The following is a 22,733-nucleotide window of genomic DNA, read 5'->3' as shown; positions in this document are numbered from 1 at the left end:
CTGCATTTAGAAACCAAAACTATACATGACTAGCAAAATCCATTTCTCAACAGACTATGGAATCTACTTTCTGGAGGAGAAAATTTCTACAAACATGTGGCTGTGTGGATGTGTATGTCATGTGTATGAGTAAAAGGATGTATGAGTAAAGATTCATAATTTTTGCATCATATCAACTTATATTCTAGGTTTTTAAAAATTGCATAATGGTTCAGACTATGGGTTCTAGAATCAGGCTACTTAGGATCATATCCCAGTTCTGTCACTTACTAGGTACCTGAATCTCAGCAAAATATCCAACTTTTCTGTGCCTTAGTCTACTCATTTATAAAATGGAAATAATTATGTATAGCTCTGATAGATTAAATAAGTTAGTAAATATAAAGCACTTAGTACAATGCCTGTCACACAGTAATATACAATCAATGTCAGCAATTGTTACTATTATTATTGTCCACAGAATTAGGTCCAAATTCTCTAACCTGTGGTCTGTAATAGATTCCCAACTATACCATTAGTCCCAAGCAAAAATCCTCCAGTTCTGGCAAATTGGTTTACTTACTGTTCTTCAAATATATTTTGCACCTTTGCCTCTGTGTCTGCCTTCAACTGACTCTTTATTTAAAATGATCTCCGTCTTTATATCTACCTAAACTCTACCCTCGAAGATCCAAGTTCTACCTCCAACAAGGAATCAATCACCCTCATCAATCCCTCACCGTAGCCTAAAGTAATCCCCCTTCTTCTAAATTCTACTAGGACTTTATTACTGGAACCACTCATATTGTCCTGCACCCAAAGATACCTTACTGTGTGTGTATATATCTCACCTCTCCAATTAGATTATAAGCTCCATGAGGGCAGGAACTGTGTCATACTCATATATCCTTCACCATGTCTTAAGCAGAGTAAGTGCTCTACATGCACAGGCAATTTGACTGACCACGCAGAATCAAAGTATTAAAAACGTCTACATACTGGCTCAATGCATTAACAACAGTATTCTGGGCCTTAGAATGTTAGAAACAGAGACTACTCATAGTAAACACAACTGCATGAATGGTAGCCAGAACTGGACCAAAATATGCATCCCAACTTATACTACTCAGCAATAACTCCTGGTACTTACAAATAACATGGGTGAGTCTCAGAAACATTACAGAGAGCAAAAGATATCACATGCAAAAGAGTACATCCTGTATGATTTTATTTTATTTTATTTATTTATTTATTTTTTTAAATAAGTTGTACTACACATCCATACCCTGGATATTAAACAACTAGCTTTTATTTTTTATTTATTTATTTACTTAATTTTTTAACTTTCTTTTTTCTTTTTTTGAAAATTATTTTTGGCTGTGTTGGGTCTTCGTTGCTGTGCACGGGCTTTCTCTAGTTGCGGCGAGCGGGGGGCTTTTCTTGTTGAGAAGCACGGGCTCTAGGTACATGGGCTTCAGTAGTTGCAGCACGTGGGCTCAGTAGTTGTGACACACGGGCTTAGTTGCTCCGTGGCATGTGGGATCTTCCCGGACCAGGGGTCAAACCCATGTCCCCTGAATTGGCAGGCGGATTCTTAACCACTGAGCCACCAGGGAAGTCCCAGTATGATTCTATTTAATATGAAGTTCAGGAACAGACATCTGATCAATGGTGATTGAAGTCAGAATAGTGGTTGCCTCTGGGGAGTGGGGAGTGACTGAAGGAAAATATGAAGGAACATTCTAGGGTAATGGAAATGTCCTCTACCTTGATCTATATATTGACCTTGGTCTACATCTTAATTTTAGTATGCTGAAGTGGTGTGTTAAACCATTAAAATTTTAATATACGCTTCAATAGCTAAGAAACATTTAAATTATAAATTTTAAGTTCTAAAGTTACTACACATGATCTCCTGCTCCAAGAACTTGGAAACAAAGTCTTAAGTAATGGACTTGTACTATGTTTTCCAGGTCCAGTGGCAAAACTATCTTTTATACGGATGGATGAAGCTGAAGCCAATAAATATCAAGTTAAATAAGGTCTCAATGGCCAGGACCGTCCCTATTTTGAGATAGACAATTCATGTTAACTTTAACTCATAAAGCTAAACATTCAATTTGTCTGTTTCCCTTTGTTCTTTTTCTGTGCTCAACAGGGCCACTTTCTGGATATGATCTGACTCCCTATGTAGGTCTGCCTTTAGGGTGATAATATACAATAGTAAGGAAATTTCAGCCCCAACACAAATGATTTATTTTGACAAATTGATATAATGAGTTCTTACGGTGATTTTGTGAGTCATATAGCTTGACCAGAGAAAGAAGACACTGATCGTGCAGATGTAAGTATTCTGAGCCATGTGAAAATTATATTTCTCATTGTAAACAAATACATTGGCATTTTAGCTTCATCCATCCATCCTTTGGGTTTGTCAACATGAGTCCATCCCTGAGAGATACTGAAACATCTAGGTTTCTGAGCCTGAAAGTTTGACTAGATACTAGAACACAGAAAATTCACCAAGGCAATTGATACTATCTTTTCAGGCCTCTTGGGAAACTGCCAGCGACATTTTCAATGGCCTACAAACTGGCCACATTGTAATCATTTATAAATCTGTACTACACTTTGTATTTTTAAGGTGTGTTTATAATCACATTGTTATGTCTGACAAAAGATTACATTTTATAATTTATAATGTATAATAGTTACTAAACATAGTAATTATATAAAATAAAAAGCTAATAATAGAAAAGTTAAAAACAAAAGTTGCTCATTAAAATAACTATCTCATGATCTAATAAAAAGGACACAGTCCTCGCAACTTGGAGACCTGAAGTCCAATCCTAGATTGGCCATTTACTATTTATGTGGCAAATCACTTAACCTTTCCGTATCTCAAGTCCTTCGCTGGTAAAAATATCCCTGTGTATCTTACAAAGATTTTTGTGAGTCTCGAATTTGATTAATTAAAATACTTTTTAAATGGTAAAGCATTATACAAATATTTTCATCATATATCCATTAATATCACATCTGAACTTAGGTTACCAAATAATGCAATTATATAGAAGGAACCGGATCCACTTAAAAATATAATCATTCTAACTCTATACATATTTTTACTAAATAACTGATCTGAGGACATAATGTTCTAATGCGGTAGATTCAATTTTTGGCTCCTATTCCTCTCCCCTCCCTATCTCCACACCCATTACCATGTGACTCGGCAGTTCTGCCCACTAGAGGAAAGACAGGATACTTACACCTGCATGACAAGTGGGAAGGGAAGAGCTCTTTCTGTTCCTTTACTTTTGGCTTGGACATGCAACTTGCTTCGCCAATGGGATGCTAGCAGATCTGATGCAGAGGCTTGAAATATGCTTGCATAGTTGGGCTTGCTTTGTTACCTTTTATCATCAATGACAAGACTTGTGGAGCAGACCTGAACCCAACCTGTGACTAGCTTATGTCAACCAACTCCCACCCAAGCCCACTCCCACTCATGGACATGTGAGCACAAATATTGTTGTTTTAAGTCACTGCTTTTTAAGGTGTCCTTTTACACTTTGTTACTGCGGCAATCACTAACTGATAGGCCCAGTGATTATACAGAACATAATATACTATATTATGAACCTACTATATTTGTATGATCATTAGTTTAGAGGATCATCTTTAGGTTAGATAATGTAATCCCTAGCCATTAATTTTATCATTTGTCCAACAGTAATCAACGAGTACCAACTACTGCCAGGGAGTATTCTAGGCACTGAGCTAGTCAGGCTACGTAACGTTAGCTGCCCTCATAAACAATGGCAAAATCTCAGTGGCCTATTACAATAAAAGTTTATTTCCCTCTACATAAAGGCCAATGAAGATGTTCTTGGGTGAAGAGCTCTCCCGAGTGGATCTCTTCCAAGTATGACTCAGGAACCAAGACCCCTTCCGTATTGTGATGCCATCATGTTCAACATGTACCTCTGATGTAACCTCAGAAGGGGAAGTGAGATGTGGGAAGGCATATTGGATACTTAATCCGCTTAGCCCAGAAATGACACGTACTCCACTGGGAGAATTAGTCATATGTCCCCACACAGATGCAAAGGGGCTGGAAATTGTAATCTCTGGCCGAGTAGCCACTTGCCAGCAACAACTCTACACTAAGAGAGGGGAGAATAATTCTTTGGTCATTAGTTAAGCATTTCAATCACAATTGGAGAACAGAACAAAGACTCCCAACCTCACTGAATTTTTGTTTATTGACTATTTCACATTGGATACGGAAGTTATAAAGGTGAATAAGACATGATTCTTGCCTTCAAGAGACTCACAGACTTGAAGAGGAAGAGGGATCCACACAAATAATTATAGCAGATAATAAATGCTATAGTAAATGTAAATACAAGATCCAATGTTTGCACAGAGGAAGGGATGATTAACTCTTGGGAGGGTGTAAAGGAAGACTATATTTAATTGAGGGGGCAATGCTTGATCTGAGCCTTAAGACATAAACAGAATCTTGCCAGACAGATGAAGGAGTAGGGGAGGATGCTAAGTGGAGAAAACAAAGGTTTGCAATCGTATGATGGCTCAGAGCCTTTTTCCTTGTAAAGCTATGGGGTGGTGTTGAGGGCAAGAGGGAAGGGGCAAGCACGTGTATTTACAAGTGGTAAAACAACCTCTTGCTTCACATATAAATTTGGAATAACATAAGTTTCCTAATTAGAGCAGCCTTCATTTCCATGGGCACTGCTTTGGAATAATGTTCTCTACAAGAGAACAAGTACAATTCATGACCTAAGCAAGATGGCTAGCACCAGAATATATAGAGCACGTGGAGCTGACAACACAGGGATGGTGATATCTAAGGAGGTGGAATTCAGGTTAAAAAACACTGAATGACAAATTGTCTCTCCTCTCAAAGTCCTTGTCAGATAAAATAGAAACCAGATAAATAATGATAAAAATAATGAATCAGGTTGAGCCAATAACTATGCATCAAACCCTTTATGTTGCAGAGAATATAGTTTTCAAATCACCCACAGAAGAGTAACAAGAATTAAATACCCACTAGGCCCCAAAATAAAATTCTAATAAGTAATGAACAACAGACTTACTAAAAAGTGGTAAAGTCACGTTCTTTGACCATCAAGCAATGAAACTGAAAATTACTAACAAAAGTAGCAAGCAGAAAGTTTGGAAATTTACAAACTTCCCTAATCAATATGTCCAAAAGAAAATCAAAACTGCAACTATTCAAAATACAATATTTAAAAATCTCCGGGGTTCAGTTAAAGCTTTAGTAAAGGAAAATTATAGTTATAAATGCTTTAATTCTAAATAAGAAAGAAAGAAAATACAGTTTAAGTCTATGACATAATGGTATACATGAAATCCAAGAAAACCAATTGAAAATTATTGGAAGTAAAGAAAAACTTCATTCAGATTTATATGCTCCAGCACCTCAGTACTTAGCCAACATGCCTTGCTGCTGCCTGGTCTTTAATTTAGTTTATAAAAGGAGATGAAGGGCTATGTCCCCTCCACTTGCTTCTACACAATCCCATAAGATTGTTATAGAGGAGAGACTGCCTGATTTTCCAGGCCAACCTTGAATAGGATCCAGTAAAAGAATGAATTAAAAAATAAATAAAAGTGAAGAGAATAGTATCCACAAACATTTGTCATTGTTCTCTTCTAAGTTAATCTCTCTTAATGATAATCAAATGTGAAATGTCACTCCTTATTAAAAGCTATAGAAAAACTAAACACCAGCCATTAGCATTATTAGGCTGTTCTCTTAAAAGTGTTCTCTTTAAAGTAGAAAACAGTGATGTGGTTTGAATAAAGTAACAAAAGGTGAATTTGTCAAAACTTAAAATATATTAGCTTACATTTAAATATCAAGAGTTCTTTAACTCACCATCTGGATCCAAATTTAACCTTGTTAGCCCTTCTCAGCTAAATATGCAAAGAAATCCATGTGAATTTGTATAATAGACCAACCAGCTGTAAGATTCTGTGAGAGAAGGAATTGTATCCCCCCCCACCGGTTCATAGCTATAGCCTCAGCATCTGGCACATAGTACGCCTAATAAATGTATGTTGAATGAATGAATAGATGAACAGCCAACATTTTCTTTTTTAAAAAATTTATTTATTTAATTTATTTATTTTTGGCTGCATTGGGTCTTCGTTGCTGGGCTCAGGCTTTGTCTAGTTGTGGTGAGCGGGGGCTACTCTTGGTTGCGGTGCGCGGGCCTCTCATTGCAGTGGCTCCTCTTGTTGTGGAGCACGGGCTCTAGGCACGTGGGCTTCAGTACTTGTGGCACACGGGCTCAGTAGTTGTGGCGCACAGGCTTAGTTGCTCTGCGGCATGTGGGATCTTCTCAGACCAGGGCTTGAACCCATGTCCCCTGCATTGGCAGGCGGATTCTTAACCACTGCGCCACCAGGGAAGCCCAGTATTCTCTTATTAATGAAGGATGCCCAAAGACAGATTTCAATACTCTTATAGAGATTTATATTTTATTTCCTGGTTCTTCATTGTTATGAGAACTTTAAAAATAAGAAATTTTAAAATAACAAAATTGATTTGTAGGAACTAAAAAGTATTGTCAACATATTCTCACATTTCTAAGATCTGAAAATGTTTTCCTTATTAATATTTCTTGAGAAAGGCTTACTATGTAAGGCAGATGGTCTCATTTGCTAACAAGCTTTCAAAACTCTAGTTCTACTATGTTCAAATTCCCCATTTCCCTTCAACTTAGTGACCACCATTAACAGTCCACTCTGTTTTTCACCACCCATATGTTTTTGCCTCAAGCTTTAACTGATTATATTCTTTTAGTTCCTTACCCTGGTGTAGATTCCTTTTTAACTACAGATCTTAAAAGCGACACTAGCTGCTTTTTGTTCCTTGGAGTTTTGGAGTTTTTGTTTTTTTTTTTCCTCTCAGGATAATTATATTCTGTTGTGCCTTTTATTATCGTGTCTTTTAGGATCTCCTAACCTTGTACACTCTTGGGCTTTATTTAATAGTGAGCTCTCTCCTCCACTCTCGACACTAAACCACGCTCATTAGGTTCCTTAATCCTCCATAATTTGCTTTCATGAAATCTTATACCTTTGAGTTGCTGTGTTCTATGAGCCCATTTCCTTAGTACTGCTATTCCAAGCAGCCCAGAATCAACAAGCACTAAACATAAGCTTATTCACTTTCTCAGCCAACATGACTCTACAGAAAAAAAAAAAAAAAATCTTTGTTTTGAATGTTTATGGACCATGAAACTATACCATTTAACTTGGTATTTCATGTTCTCACCCAAACATTGCCTGAGAAGGTTAGGACCACAGAATTAGACTCTGGGCAGTCCTTAACATACAGTTTTTAACTTATAGGCTTCATGTTCTTCTTGGTCAGAAAACTATTCTATTTTAATAGAACAGAAATAACAATATCCTGATGTTATATAGTGACTAGTAAATTCCAACTATATCTTTTCCTTATACCCAGAATTCAGGATACGAGAAAAACATCTTTTTTCAGTTATTCTGCGAGAGCTCTGTTTTTCCAAATGGGTTGTTTTTAAAAGACATGTGCACATCCTTGAAATTTGACTACACAGCCAACTCTGGTCTTTTCAGCAATTCATTCTTTGCTTTGTCTTCCATTCTACTCTTCACTAGCACCTTTGCTGACAGGTATGTACAGAAGGGCCAAGAGAGCATATATTTTGGGTTTTGTTTTAACTTTCGAAGGACTTTGGTTAAATTTCTAAAAACCAACAACAACACACAAAACAAAACCCAACCAACCTCAGTAGTGAATTGAAAGAGTTAATGAAGTTTCCAAAGGTGCCCAGCTTATTCAAGCAAAGTTTACACTTCAACCGTATGCATGTTAACTTGTGATCCTCCCCATCCAGATGATAGAAAGCAAAGCCAGTAAGTTCTTTATTTAATTGGTTTGCATCCACACACTGACCTCCAGGGCTCTGTTTACATAGCCTATCATGCAATATGCTCCACAGTTCTCTGCCTCTTTCAAAAGCATGTTTCTCCTGAGATTTGATATATGGCTTTCATGTTTAATCACTACATTAAACTCAATGCTCTGCTTCCTCCAGCATCAACTAACTTCCCTTCTTGGGAGGTGGGGAGAAGAGCACAGCTTCTTGCTACTTCTGAACATAAAAGGAAGTCTGTTTTACTCTATTAGTAAAATCACCAACTACACAGGATCATAGGCAAGCAACATTAGTACATCAGCTAGGAAACAGTATTAAAATGGAACCCTTAAAACTCCTTTAGAAAGAAGGTAGGCTGATTGTTCTCAATTGACAAAGCTGAAACCTTTAGGTGATTGAGTTATAAACCAACAGAAACGGAACTTAATCAGGCTACAACTCAGTACATAGAGGACACAGCTAGAAGGCAGCTAAAATTTTCATCAAATTAATCTTGAGGATAGGACGATTCTGGGGTTCTCAGATTAGAATTAATTCAGCACCTTCTGATTAAAGTTTTTCTTAACTTTCATCACATGAATAGAACATTCAACATCCCTAACTGAATGTGGACACGGTAATGTCAAGATCCTTTCCATAAGAATTTGTATGTGACTCAAATTTCTGAGAGAAATAAAAACCTCAAAAAAAATGATCTGTTTCAAATAAATCAACACAATCTATAATTTTTAGGCTTTAAAAATCACATGAAATGTATGTATTTCACTTTAAGATAATTAAAGCAGAAAAAAAAACTGAAACAAATGGCAAATTATTGATAACGGTAAAATCTAGACAATGAATGTGTGGGTGGTCATTTACGACACCCTGTACTTTTATGTATAGTTGAAATTTTTCATTATAAATTTTTTTGAAACTTTAAAAAAATGCAAAGAAGTTGTTTGTGAATTTGCTTTTGTAGAAAAAAATCAATACAATTTTGATAAGAAAAAAATTAAATCACTTTCTAGGTTGATCACTTTGGTATATATTCAATAGCTGACATTTTTTACCATGTGCTGACAATGAAAACTTTCCTTCCTTCCTCCTGAATCTCACTCCACAGCCTGAAACTCATTTACACAAACTGCAAATTGCAAATGTGCAGTAAGCTCTGCATAAGTTGGGTTCTTTACTTGAAAAAAATATATATTTACTTTGAAATTCTTTCCTTTATGGCTAGTCATTGACCATAGTATTTATTTTTTTAAGGTTGTTTTTTTTTTTCTTAGTAAGATCAGCATCTTCCTTCATTTAAAAATTTTACTTTGTCAGGAACAATGTTACAGTTGTATACAACATTAAACAGAGCTAGTTTACTTTCTGTATTTGATGAACAATAGAGAACCTGAACCTATTAAAGTCATACATTTAATTGTTCCAATATGCTACCTCATTTCTAACCAAAATTTGCATGATATAGAATGCCAAAGAATACATTTCTAACTTCCTTTGTCATGATTCCCTCATTTGATATTAAGCTAAAAGAATTTATAAGAAAAAAGAATTACCTGATTCTTAATTTGAAACCATCTGAATTATTTCCACAGAATATTTAGATTCAAAATTAAAAGAATAAATAAACTTTTAATCAGTATTCCCCATAAGATTTTTCAGAGCACAAAACTTTGTAGTTTTCAAAGACATGCAGATGTTGTCCATGAAAGACATTTAAAAAAATTAGGACTTGGAAAAAATAAGAATCATGAACAAAACCTTTGGTCACAAGAGTGAAAGATGTGTGCCTATACAGATGTTATAACTATTTTCATGATAAATACTAACTCACTACGGGAATTTAGTGGCACACTTTAATTTGCTTTTGAAAATCTAACATAAATTTTCTAACTTTGACAGCAGCTGCCTAATATTTCAGTTTTATACACTATTTCCAGGTTTTACCTCCGAAAAGAACCTAGTAGACTTTTTCATTTTTAAAAGCTATATTCCAGATCCTGTAGGCTAAAACCAGTTTTTGACTTGATGTTTAAGGAATTTGATCATAACAAAGTGGATTTTTTAATAAATATTTGATGACTGACTGGCAATGGTAAAAAGACATGCGATTTTATATAAAAATTCATTCTCAACTTTTTCATTTATCTCTTATTATATTCAAAATATTTTAACTATTAAAAAATGGCAAAGACTTTTTACACCATTTTGAGTTGCCTCCTGTGAATCAATAAAAAAGTCAAATAGTGGATACAATGCCATCATGCCTTTAGTCTCCATATCGTCAACATTGTAAACCAGAGATGTTTATCTTATGCTACCACTGTCACATGTGATTCAGAAGCCCAAGATCACACAGAATGGAAAGATTTCTGGAATCACAGTTCTCAAATTAGGTGAAATTGTTAACTCAAATGTACAGACTTCATATATAAAGGGTCTCACCAAGTTGGAGAAATTCAAAAGAAAGATACAGGTTTTGAAGAAGAAAAGCATGTTGGCTCCTTAACACCACTATCAAAAAGAATACATGGTCTTTGGTCCCTTTGTGAAATAATAAACGAAAACTTTTAAGTTAAAACATAGTGGAACTCAAACCAGAGTAAGAATGTTACTTTTAAATTCAATAAGTTATATATTTTCTGCAAACTATTTTCTCCTGAAATTGAAAATTAATGTTTATTTATCTATAACAGTTCACTAAAGGGCATAATTCCTTCGTACTGAACATGAGGTAGTTTTTGTGCTTTAATTGCAAACACCGTCAGAAACTATGAAGCACGTACATCTCAGCGAGTGACACAAAGACACAGTCAAATGTAAGGATTATATAGCTATATTCATGCTTAATGAGAAGAAAACATCTAATGAGGCTGATACGCCACTGTTTGTGAGACTGTCTTGATAGATACAAAATAATGGCTTAAGGTGACCTTCATTTTCCATTACCCACCTCCCCAACAAAACAAATTTTTAAAAATTAGTAAGTCATAGACAAATATCTATTTCTATTGGCTAAAACCCTCTGCAGTTTGCTGGATTAAATGTATCTGTTACCCATATGTGATGACAAGTCACTTGCAGAGAATTTTTAAATTACCCAGGATGCTTTGTCCAGTGAGAGAATAATATTCTATTTTTAGCAATGAGTAGGTACAACCCCCTCCTTTGCTTTTAAAATGAAGCTCTGCAGATACAGAGCATTTAATACTTATTTCAGAGCTATCGAGAATCCCAATGTGAACACCACCAAGTTAAGATTCCAAGCAGCCACAAGCAGCCAACAGCCCTGCTTTGAGGTGGGGTTCATGTTTTGAAAAGAGTCTGCCTAGTCTGTTTAAAATCAAAATGGTTCTTGATCTGATGCATTACTCCTCAGAGAATAATGTAAATAAAATATACTCAGAATAACATTATTAATGTAAACATACCTGAACCAGAGTCAAATTTGGTTTCTGACCTGCAAAGAGAAAGAAATTTTTTACGATATAAAAATTGCTTGTTAGACAATAACTGATTTTATGAGGGGGAAAAAAGATGCAATAGTTTTAGGTTTCAGTACATGCATCAACAAGACAGCTTTTTAAAATGTAAATACATATTTATTTTAACCATTTTAAATGCATGCATAACCCTAGGTCCTCTAAACATGTACATATCCACAGAGATAGCGCAGTATGGAAAAGATATTAACTTTTTAGCTTGTTTTTGAGAGAAAGAGAATAAATTATGTAAAAAAAAAAAAAAAAGCACCCAATCTTTACAGATTAACTTGTTTCAGTAATATAATAAAGCAATAAAAAAAACCCAAATTTAAAATTATCCTCTTTACTTATTATTCAAGATTTTCAATTATTCAACAGCAAGTAATTTTTCACTAAGTTCTTCACAGAGTAAATGAACCTAGTAACCCCATACATTTAATAAGAAGGAGAAAAAAATGTGAGCCCTTGTGGGAACATTATGTTTCAGATATAGGTTAATACTGGTTGTAAATTCAGAAGCCTTTGAAGCTCTCAGTCCGGCTGTGGGAAAACTTCTGTTGGGTAATTACTCTCAAGATGCTGCTGATGTGCTGTCAAGCAGAATTAACCCTATGACTAGGCCTATCTACACAAGCTACTATAAGACAGCATTGTCTATATCTAGCTCTCAAACCAATTAGTGGGCATGCTCCAGCCGGATTTATATCACACATTAACAATCAATAGTATATATGTTCACAGCTGCCACAGCAAGAGACAAGAACCGACCAGCAGGAGTCCTGTTAAAGGATGTTACATTGACAGAGAAGATTTTTTTTTTTTTTTCCTGGGGAAATGTAGTTAACTAAGTGGGAAAGGAGATTTCTTTGAAATTATGCCAGGGTACCAAAGCACTTTTGGAAGCGGTGGTTTTCTTTACCTAAATTAGCTTCAAGAGAAGTCATCAAAGGAGGAAGAGGCAAAGGATAAGCAAGAGACAGCTTCCTTTGACATAAAAATTCATTTTCTCAAGTATTCCCAAATAAAGTTTCAGCTGATGCTCAAACCAAGTCAATAATCATAAAAACAGAAAACTTATTATTATGACCACAGTTATCAACAACCACCACTGTAACCCAGGTTCATATTTGTCTCAGATCCTGGTCCCACCATAGTCCTCATCTCAGTCCTTCTCTTAGGTGACCCTGACTCCTATTTCAGGTGCAAACCCATTTTCACTTTTTGTCCTCTCCTGTTCTGGAAAGCCTGGCCTCATGCCTTCTTCTTTGTTTCCAGCATCCCTGAGCATAACTCTAAACGACACTTACCACGCGTTGTCCTGCTGGTTTCCTAGCCTATCTTCCCCGCTGGACTCTGACTTACTAACGCCTGTAGCCACGGCACCTACACAGTGCCTGGTGCTTGTACTCAACACATGTCTATAAAGGGAAACCCCTGCCTCCACAGACATCCTTATCTCCCTCTCAGCTGTATAAGAGGTGCTCTTCCTTCTGCCTGAGGTTCCCTGCATTTACATCCTAAAGTGCACTCTCTCATCTCCCCTGAAACCAGGTTGGATCAGTTACCCCTTCCTCCGGTTGTATCTTCAATATCTGCGTCTCCCCAAGTTCCTCCTCCCCCTCCTGTACAGAAGAGCTCCAGAATTAATTAAAACCCTCCTTCAAATCTGTGTCCTACTCTTTTCATCCCTCTTTCTTCCTGGCTTTACAAGCAAGTTTATTGAAAGGATAGACTATATCCTATATTGCACGTCTTCCTTTCCTGGCCTCCCAACATATTCACTCTTTGAACCACTGAGATCTGTCCCTGCTAAGTTTTCTCAGTGGCTTCCTAATGCTAAAGCCAACAGCCCTGTTACAGCCCCTAATTTACTAAGCCTTTCTCCAACTAAAATCCTACCTGAATGTCGCACTGTGACCTCAAATGCCACAAGTACTGAACTGAATTCATTTTCCTTTCCCTCAGATATAATTCTCCTGCTGTAGGCTCCCTATTAAGTCAGAAATTATGATGTTATTCTAGTTTTCTTCTGCACCAATATCTTTCTTCTGCATCAATATCTAAGCTGTTACCCAGACCTGCTGATTCTGCCACCTTCCCCTCCTCTCTATCCTCAGTCTTACCATCTTAGGCCTACCTTTGGCTCAATAATCTCATAACCCGTATCCCCCATTCCCTTCCGACCCACCCTCTAATCAGCTGCCAGACGTTTCCAAAACACTAATCCGATCACATTGCCACCGCCCCAACAGCTAGAGCAGAGTTCTTCCAAACTTGGGTCACAAGTTGACCCATCAGTGGATTGTAAAATTAATTTAGTGGATTGCAACTAGTATTCTTTTTAAAAAATGAAACAGAACAGAAAAGAAGACAGATGCATCCCATATTGAGAGTATGTGCAGTTTAGAGGTGGATTAGAGGCAGGATTAGAGGGGGGGCAGGAGAGCCAGATCACGGTAGGCCCCTCATATGCCACGCAGAGGATTGTGAACTTGGTGTCCCTAGGTCAGTGGCTTTTAAACGTTTTTGTCTGTGACCCATAGTAAGACATACCTTTTTACATGGTGACTTATTACCAGGCTTGGCCCTAATATTTGCAGGGCCTTGGCAAGAGGACAAATAGGGATACAATACAGCGAATTATTTAAAAGTTATAAGTCAAGACAATAAACTGTTAGAAAAGTATACTAACCTACCTTGACAGATATACCTGATAACAAAAACAATGAAAACTGTGTGTAAAACTATTGATACCAAGTAACTGAGAATAGTGCAAATTTTAAATTAATTTCGTCTTCCACTGAAAGACTTATTCAGCCTGGGGAAATTCAGGGGCAATGGCAACTAGGCCAAGTGTGAGAAGAGGAGGAGAAGCCTCCCTCAGCCTTCTCTTCCAGTGGCTATGGAATCCATAAGAGAAACACCTCCTTTCTTTGCTTCTTTATTGGGGGAGGGGCTCTTTCATTTCTGTCAGAGGCTCTGCACTCCTACCCATCACCCATTGCCTGTCCCCACCCGCCAGGCCCCTGAGCTCCAAGTCCATCTAGACTATAACAGTCAGGCCCAAGGGCCAACCTCTGGCTTCTAGGTGCTCCCAGCTCTCCACTCTCACAGGAAGGTTTGAATTAAGAACTCTCTGACCAGGAACGTGGAAGAATAGGAAGAGCATTTTGCTCTTCCCTCTCTGTTTCCGCTTCTCTCTGCCCTCTCAACTGTAGCCTTCACTCTCACTAAATCAAACTATTGCCATGTTATTGTGTAACCGAGCAGGACCCTATGGGGCCTTCCCAGGACAGGCCTTCCCCCATATCCTCTGCTTTAGCTCCACTCTGAAGTACCTAGATAATAGTATATGAGGCAAATTTCCACCAAATGGAAGAACTACTTGATGACCATGAGCACACAGCCCCCGGCCTCCTGGAGCCTAAGGACTGATAATGTTAACTCCTGTGACACCGCCCTGCTGCCTCACCATCAGCCAATCAGAGAACTGCGTACAGCTGATCACGTACTCCTCCTCTCCCGGCCTTTAAAACCCCGAGGGATGGGGTAGGGAGATGCAAGAGGGAGGAGATATGGGGATATATGTATATGTATAGCTGATTCACTTTGTCATACAGCAGAAACTAACACACCATTGTAAAGCAATTCTACTCCAATAAGGATGTTAAAAAAAAAAGAATGCTTTGCCAAAACCCTTTGGGGAGCTGGAGGCTTTTCAGGGCATGAGCCACCTTGTCTCTCTGCATGGCCCTGCCATAAACCTTTCTCTGCTCCAAACTCCGACGTTTCAGTTTGTTTGGCCTCACTGTGTGTCCGGCACACAAACTTGTGTTAACAATCTCACAGCCTTCATCCAGTATCCTCAGCTTAGACACACTTCCCCCAGCTCATCACTGACAAACTTTGACTCCACAGACTTGCCTCAATCCTGGCAGCAACTTGCTGGCCCCTCGCCTCCTAGAGCTCCTCGCTCGCCTTCAGTTACTCCACAGTGTGGGCCTGGCACGGCAATCCCCACACCATGTGGCACTGACACTAAGCCCAGCAGGGTGCATGCAAGGTCTCGCCCATCTTCATGTTCCCAGCACTGGGCACAGCACCTGGTATTTAAGAGTTATTAAAAATGTGTAGCAGGAGTTAACACATGAACAAATGGATCTGTAAATTAACAGAGGGCCAAAAACCAGATATAATGACCAAAAGCTCTATAAAATGCCTCTTTTGAGAGATGAAAAATCATATCAGAAAACTGTTAATCCCCAGACCATCTTATCTCTTCCAGAGGTAGCTGGTCAATATGTAAAATATACACATAATGTGCGGAAAAAAACATCTTCACAAACTAATTAATGACATTAGGTATCAGTTTTAAAAAAAGAGTATTTTCAGAATTCTCAGTACTGAATCTTCAAAAGCCACAACTAGTCTAATAATAATTAAAACATAATAATAGAAGTTAATACTGTCAGTTTTAGGGGTTGAGAAAACTGGTCCTATGGTGTAAGTTAATTTAGATTTCTATTAAATTTTACGTACACACATACATACACAGAGACACAAAGTACTCCTCTATTATACTATGGACTCTGACCATCTCTACTCATAAATCCTCTTCAAGAAAGTAAGTAAATTATAGATAGGACAAAGAAATGGCAAGTATGAAAAAGGAATTCACACAATACATATTATACAAGACAGACAAAGAGGGATGTTCATTCATTCATTCCAAACACATTTCTTATGTGCTTATTTTTATTCATATACCATGCTGGATGGTAGGAATACAAAGATGCATAAAGTAAGGTTGTACGGGGTATAAGGTCCATAAATATAATTGTGTCTCCACAGACACCCATTTTACTCCTTCATTATATACTTAACATCTAAGCTTAAAGCTATTCAACCAGTTCTTTTGGCAATCGCCAAAAGATGGTGAATATAGCCCAGACGGTTACTATTTTCCAATATTCATTCTCCCCTTTTTTATTTTGGAAATAGAATCTCTGAGTTTTAGATGGGCACATGGCTGCTGAGGTAAGACAATTTTTTCACAATATTTCCCACTTCTCTTGTAGCTAGTTTTGACCGTGTGACTAAGTTCTTGCCAAAAGGATGCAAGGAGAAGCATTATGATTTACGCCCTTGAAGCAAATGTCTGTACCCCTCCCCTTCTTCCCACTGGCTGGAATGCAGATGTGATTCCAGGAGCTGAAGCAGCCATTCTTAGATCATGAGAGAGAAGCTGATAGTAGAGCACCAGCCTTTGGCTGATGGTACACACACACGAGCAGCACCATATCAATCCCAAACTGCTACCATGTGTAAGCCATTATTATTTTGGAGTCTTGTGAGAGCAGTCGTAACAGTAGTGCCACATTAAAAAAAGGCTTAAACTAAAACTTAAAAATTTTTAAACCTGAAAAGCTTTTATGAATTTTAAAACCATAAAGCGTAGATGCTAGGAAATTTTAAGCCTCATTATTATCTTTTAAGTAATTAAAATATATAACATATGCATTCTTTTGATAATAAAGTTTCAGATTTTCAAAAGAGGGCAGTTTTAGTCATTGGTTAGAGCTCTATAGTCCTGAACAAGCTGATAAAACTGCTGTTCTCTATTTATAGGAAATAACCTAGCATTTATGAAAGTTCTATGTATATTGAAGTCAAGTTTTTAAAATTTTATTATTTTTAAAATTTTATTGTCTCTTATGAGGAATCCACAAAGTCTCAGAGAACACTGCTTTTTGCTTACTTTCAACTGTATTGAAAACATTTAAATGGGACCCATGTAAGTATGAACTGCAGGTTAATGAAGTCAATGTTCCAAAAGGTTTCAGACAACATGTGGAACAGTGAGGATGCTGTTCTTATTATTTTTAATTGATGTCAACTAAAGATTGTAGCTGCAAAAAATTATTAGAGGGAAGGAGTAGGAGGGGCAGACTGATTTTTGCCTATTAGTGTATTATATATGGCAACTCCATACCAAGGATTTTCTAGGACAATCCAAGTCAAATAACCTGCCCTGTTGTCGCTCCTAAAGTATGGAAAATTTTCAGAAATTCCAATATTTCAGGATCCTACTTATAAGTCTAAGAATTTCTTCTTACCCCTACAAGTAATTCAAAGGCTTTCATCAGACCAGAGGCTAGTAATAATGGCAGTGAATATTTATGCACCTTCTTTCAGTTACATATACATAATACACTTCCTCTCCTTGGAATGCTCTCTCTTCCTCCCCCTAACCCACTCCAGTATCCCTTAACCCCTTTGCCTACTTAACTTCTAAAACTTTCTCCATTATTAGCTTAATTATCAGTTCTTTGAAGAAGAGTAGCCAGACTAGATTAAATCCCTTGAGTTTATACTTTTATAGCCCCAGTCACTCCTTTGCACTCATCAGAGTTGTAATTCTACGTTTGTTCACGTAGTTATTTGATCATACTAAAAGAGTTCAATAGTTGTGGCAGACACTATCTGTTGTGTATGTAATGGCCAGTCTCCCTTTTCTCTGATAACGGAATTGCAATTTTTGAAGGGTGCGAAAAATGTGTCCACCCTAGGAATGAATCATTATTAGGCTAAGCCATCTGTGGCAACCCTAATCTCCTTTGTCAGTGACGGGTTCAAGGACAGGGATGGAACCCAGCTCTGAGCAGTGAGAGGTACAGGGAATTCTGCTGGGGGTACTTTTTGGGGAGGTTTTTCCTCATGAAAAGGACAGGGGTGATTTAGGGAGAAGGCCCTTTTCCTACTCTCCCTGTTTCCTGCCTTTAAAGTTATTACATCAGGATACTTAGAACTGCTGTAGCAATCTTGTAACCATGAGGAGAAGGCCAAGAAAATAGCAGAAATGCCAACCCGGAACCCTAACTTCATTCCAATTCCAGAACAGCCTTCCTCTAGAATTCCCGCTGAGTTAGAAAGTCAAGTCTGGCATTGTTAGGCCACGCTCACTTGGGTATTTCTGTTACTTTTAAACCAACATATTCTAACTGATATTGTTGCCATAGCAGTCCTAGGTTATGAACTATCTACTCATTGTGTTTAAAACTTAGGCCTCTATGTTATATTTTGATAATAATGATGCTATAAATACAAAAGACAGAAAAATATGCAGAAAGAAAACAAAATGAATTTAAATGTTTAAAGACATGTTAGCTACCACAACTAAAAACGAAGAAAAGATACAAATAAAAGATACCCATTAACTGCATGCTTAATTTTTTTTAACTGAAAAATATAAATTAAAAAACCAGAAATTTAGAAGTCAAGGTGATAATCATTAGCAGAACAGCAGCAAAGTCCCTCCTAAGTTGCTTGAAGATGTCTTACATGAGCCTGTCAATGAGAACCTTCAAGTTCAGTTACCAGGACGCAGCTACGATTCTTCTTCATTTATCGACAGTGTCTTTCACTGAGCACTGTAATGTACTGCAGATAACATGCCTGTATAAATTCCTGCTCCCCGTGACACAGTTCTGCTTCCACTGGTACTGTTTTTGTTTCTCCTTTTAACCAGGCCCTAGCACTTTCACTGGGATCACTGCCACCCTGATAAGCTAGAGACTTTATGCAGCAGTGATGTAGTCTATGAAGCACTTAATACTGAGGTAACAATCGTGGAAAAGGCAGCCGATAGAGACAGACAGACCAGAGCCCAGTCCCAGGTCTTCCACTTTCTACCCTGTGTGATTTTACAGAAGTTCATTACACTCTACATCTTAGTTTCACTATCTACAGAATGGGAGTAATGTTTACCTTTTAAAAGTTTTGTGTAGGTTAAGTGAGATGATACTGTAAAGTGTGTAGGTCAGGTCCTGGCATATATTAGAAGCTGAATAAAAGGTAGGTTTTATCTAAGCAATAACATTAAATAAAGTTTATGGCTACAAGTACAACCAGAAATATCTTAGCGAGTAAAAAAAAAAAAAAAAAAATACTACTATATTACAAAAGAAAGAATGTATTACTCTGATTGATATCTTACTTGGGGTGCGATTTTAATATGAGTGTCAAAAACCATGCAGGAAAACATGAGGGAACAACAATAAAACTAACTGAAGACACTGGAAATATTTAAGAGGGAATGCTAATGGAGAATAATATCAATGACCAAATTACACAACAACAGAAAAGCAGTCTTATTTGTCCTTAAAACACAAATAAAACATTCTTTAACTAAAAGAGCTGCACAGTGCACTTGAGAGCATACTGGAATAAGAATCAGGGGACCTGGATTCTAGTTCAGCAACCAGGACAAGTCATTTAACTTGTGAGCTGCATTTTTCTCATTAGTAAAATGAGACATTTGAAATACATCAGTGCTGCTCCCATACAGCCTACCCCACGGAGAGGTAAGTTATCTGAAGTTTTCTACAGTTCCCAAGAATACAGAAAAGGAAAAAGGGAAAGGAGAGAGCAGAGGCAAAGCGAATACGAGAGGATAAAAACTGGCATCTGTAGAACCTGAACCTACAGATAAACAAGACTGAAAACACAGGCCATTGTTAAGACCACTTTTGGCTCTCCAGGTTCTACAGTTTTCCCTAGGCCACGCTGATAACTGCCTTCTTTGACTTTCAATATCATCTCCTGTCTGTATGATTTATAGTGCTTAATCATATGTTTCCTTTAAAATAATTTAATTCTTTCTTGTGTATATAACTCTTAGAGAGAATAAAGCTTTTAAAGTAAAGACTCTTTAGCTATTGAGAATAAATTCAAAACACTAAAGGAAACAGGGTTAAGGAGAATAGAGTATACTTTCACATTAGGAGTTGAATTTGTGTCCTCCCAAACTTCATATGCTGAAGTTTTAACCCCTCGTAACTCAGAATGTGACTGTATTTGGAAATAAGGTTTTTAAAGAAGTAATTAAGTTAAAATGAAGTCATTCAAGTGGGCCCTAATCCAATATGACTGGCGTTCTTTTGAGAAAAGGAAATTAGGACACAGACACACACAGAGGGAAGACCATGTGAGGACACAGAGAGAAGACAGCCAGCCACAAGTCAAGGAGAGAGGCCTCAGAAGAACCCAACCCTCTGACGCCTTGATCTCAGACTTCTAGCCTCCAGAACCGTGAGACAATAATTTTCTGTTGTTTAAGACACTGTCTGTGGTACTTTGTTATGGCAGCCCTAGCAAACTGCTACATATCATTTCTTCTTCAGTCAGATATTTAGCAACCTCAGACCTCCAATAAAAGCCAAAAACCTAGAAATTAGCTGGAAATAAAAATGTCTACAGCTTTCATACACTTTAACCCATTTTAGGTACAAAATGTGTTTGATTTCTCTATTCTCCCTTAATATTTTTAACCATATTCTGCCAAAGTGCTTTACCTGCATTTTGACCATTGGGCAGCTGCTTCTGCAAATTAGTACAGACCACCAGCTGGCACAGCATAAGGTTGTGATCAATGGGCTCTTTGTATCTTCATACTGCTGTGGGAAAATGTTTCCAATGGTTTTGCTTGGTCCTTTAATACTGATGTTATATACATACTTGTCACATGCTCTCTGGGGGATGAGGCAGACTTGGGAGGTAGTAACATTTACTGCTCTACATCAGTTTTACATATAGTATTTCTTTTCTTATTTTGTCTGGAAATTTTCATTTCTACTCTAGGTTGTAATCAGAAAAAGAATGAGGAATGCAAGGATTCTTCAATATACGCAAATCAATCAATGTGAAAAAACATATTAACAAATTGAAGGAGAAAAACCATATGATCATCTCAATAGATGCAGAAAAAGCTTTCGACAAAATTCAACACCCATTTATGATAAAAACCCTCCAGAAAGTAGGCATAGGGGGAACTTACCCTCAACATAATAAAGGCCATATATGACAAACCCACAGCCAACATCATTCTCAATGGTGAAAAACTCCCTCTAAGATCAGGAACAAGACAAGGTTGTCCACTCTCACCACTATTATTCAACATAGTTTTGGAAGTTTTAGCCACAGCAATCAGAAATGAAAAAGAAATAAAAGGAACCCAAACCAGAAAAGAAGAAGTAAAGCTGTCACTGTTTGTAGATGACATGATACTATACATAGAGAACCCTAAAGATGCTACCAGAAAACTACTAGAGCTAATCAATGAATTTGGTAAAGTAGCAGGATACAAAATTAATGCACAGAAATCTCTTGCAGTCCTATACGCTAATGATGAAAAATCTGAAAGAGAAATTAAGGAAACACTCCCATTTACCACTGCAACAAAAGGAATAAAATACCTAGGAATAAACCTACCTAAGGAGACAAAAGACCTGTATGCACAAAACTATAAGACACTGATGAAAGAAATTAAAGATGATACAAACAGATGGAGAGATATACCATGTTCTTGGATTGGAAGAATCAACATTGTGAAAATGACTCTACTACCCAAAGCAATCTACAGATTCAATGCAATCCCTATCAAACTACCACTGGCATTTTTCACAGAACTAGAACAAAAAATTTCACAATTTTTATGGAAACACAAAAGACCCCAAATAGCCAAGGCAATATTGAGAAAGAAAAACAGAGCTGGAGGAATCAGGCTCCCTGACTTCAGACTATACTACAAAGCTACAGTAATCAAGACAGTATGGTACTGGCACAAAAACAGAAATATAGGTCAATGGAACAGGACAGAAAGCCCAGAGATAAACCCACGCACATATGGTTACCTTATTTTTGATAAAGGAGGCAAGAATATACAATGGAGCAAAGACAGCCTTCTTCAATAAGTGGTGCTGGAAAACTGGACAGTTACATGTAAAAGAATGAAATTAGAACACTCCCTGACACCATACACAAAAATAAACTCAAAATGGATTAAAGACCTAAATGTAAGGCCAGACACTACAAAACTCTTAGAGGAAAACATAGGCAGAACACTCTATGACATAAATCACAGCAAGATCCTTTTTGACCCACCTCCTAGAGAAATGGAAATAAAAACAAAAATAAACAAATGGGACCTAATGAAACTTGAAAGCTTTTGCACAGCGAAGGAAACCATAAACAAGACTAAAAGACAACCCTCAGAATGGGAGAAAATATTTGCAAATGAAGCAACTGACAAAGGATTAATCCCCAAAATGTACAAGCAGCTTGTGAAGCTCAATATCAAAAAAACAAACAACCCAATCCAAAAATGGGCAGAAGACCTAAACAGACATTTCTCCAAAGAAGATATACAGATTGCCAACAAACACGTGAAATAATGTTACTCTTCACTGCAGCACGTGGGCTCCTCATTGCGGTGGCTTCTCTTGTTGCGGAGCACGGG

General features: G+C 37.3%; 1 protein-coding gene across 2 annotated transcripts in view; it reads right to left on the bottom strand.

Moving 5' to 3' along the window:
- Positions 1 to 22,733, bottom strand: part of MSRB3 (methionine sulfoxide reductase B3) — a 157,794-nt gene that overhangs the window by 61,804 nt on the left and 73,257 nt on the right. For both annotated transcript variants that reach the window (XM_068559870.1, XM_068559872.1), the window contains one exon: positions 11,384 to 11,412. In XM_068559870.1, the coding sequence (XP_068415971.1) occupies positions 11,384 to 11,412 (29 nt within the window). The remainder of the gene's footprint in view (positions 1 to 11,383; positions 11,413 to 22,733) is intronic.

This window comes from Eschrichtius robustus, chromosome 13, assembly GCF_028021215.1.
Source record: "Eschrichtius robustus isolate mEscRob2 chromosome 13, mEscRob2.pri, whole genome shotgun sequence".
Classification (NCBI taxonomy): Eukaryota; Metazoa; Chordata; class Mammalia; order Artiodactyla; family Eschrichtiidae; genus Eschrichtius; species Eschrichtius robustus.
The sequence above is the reverse complement of the archived record's forward strand: the minus strand, read 5'-3'. Positions and strand labels throughout refer to the sequence as shown.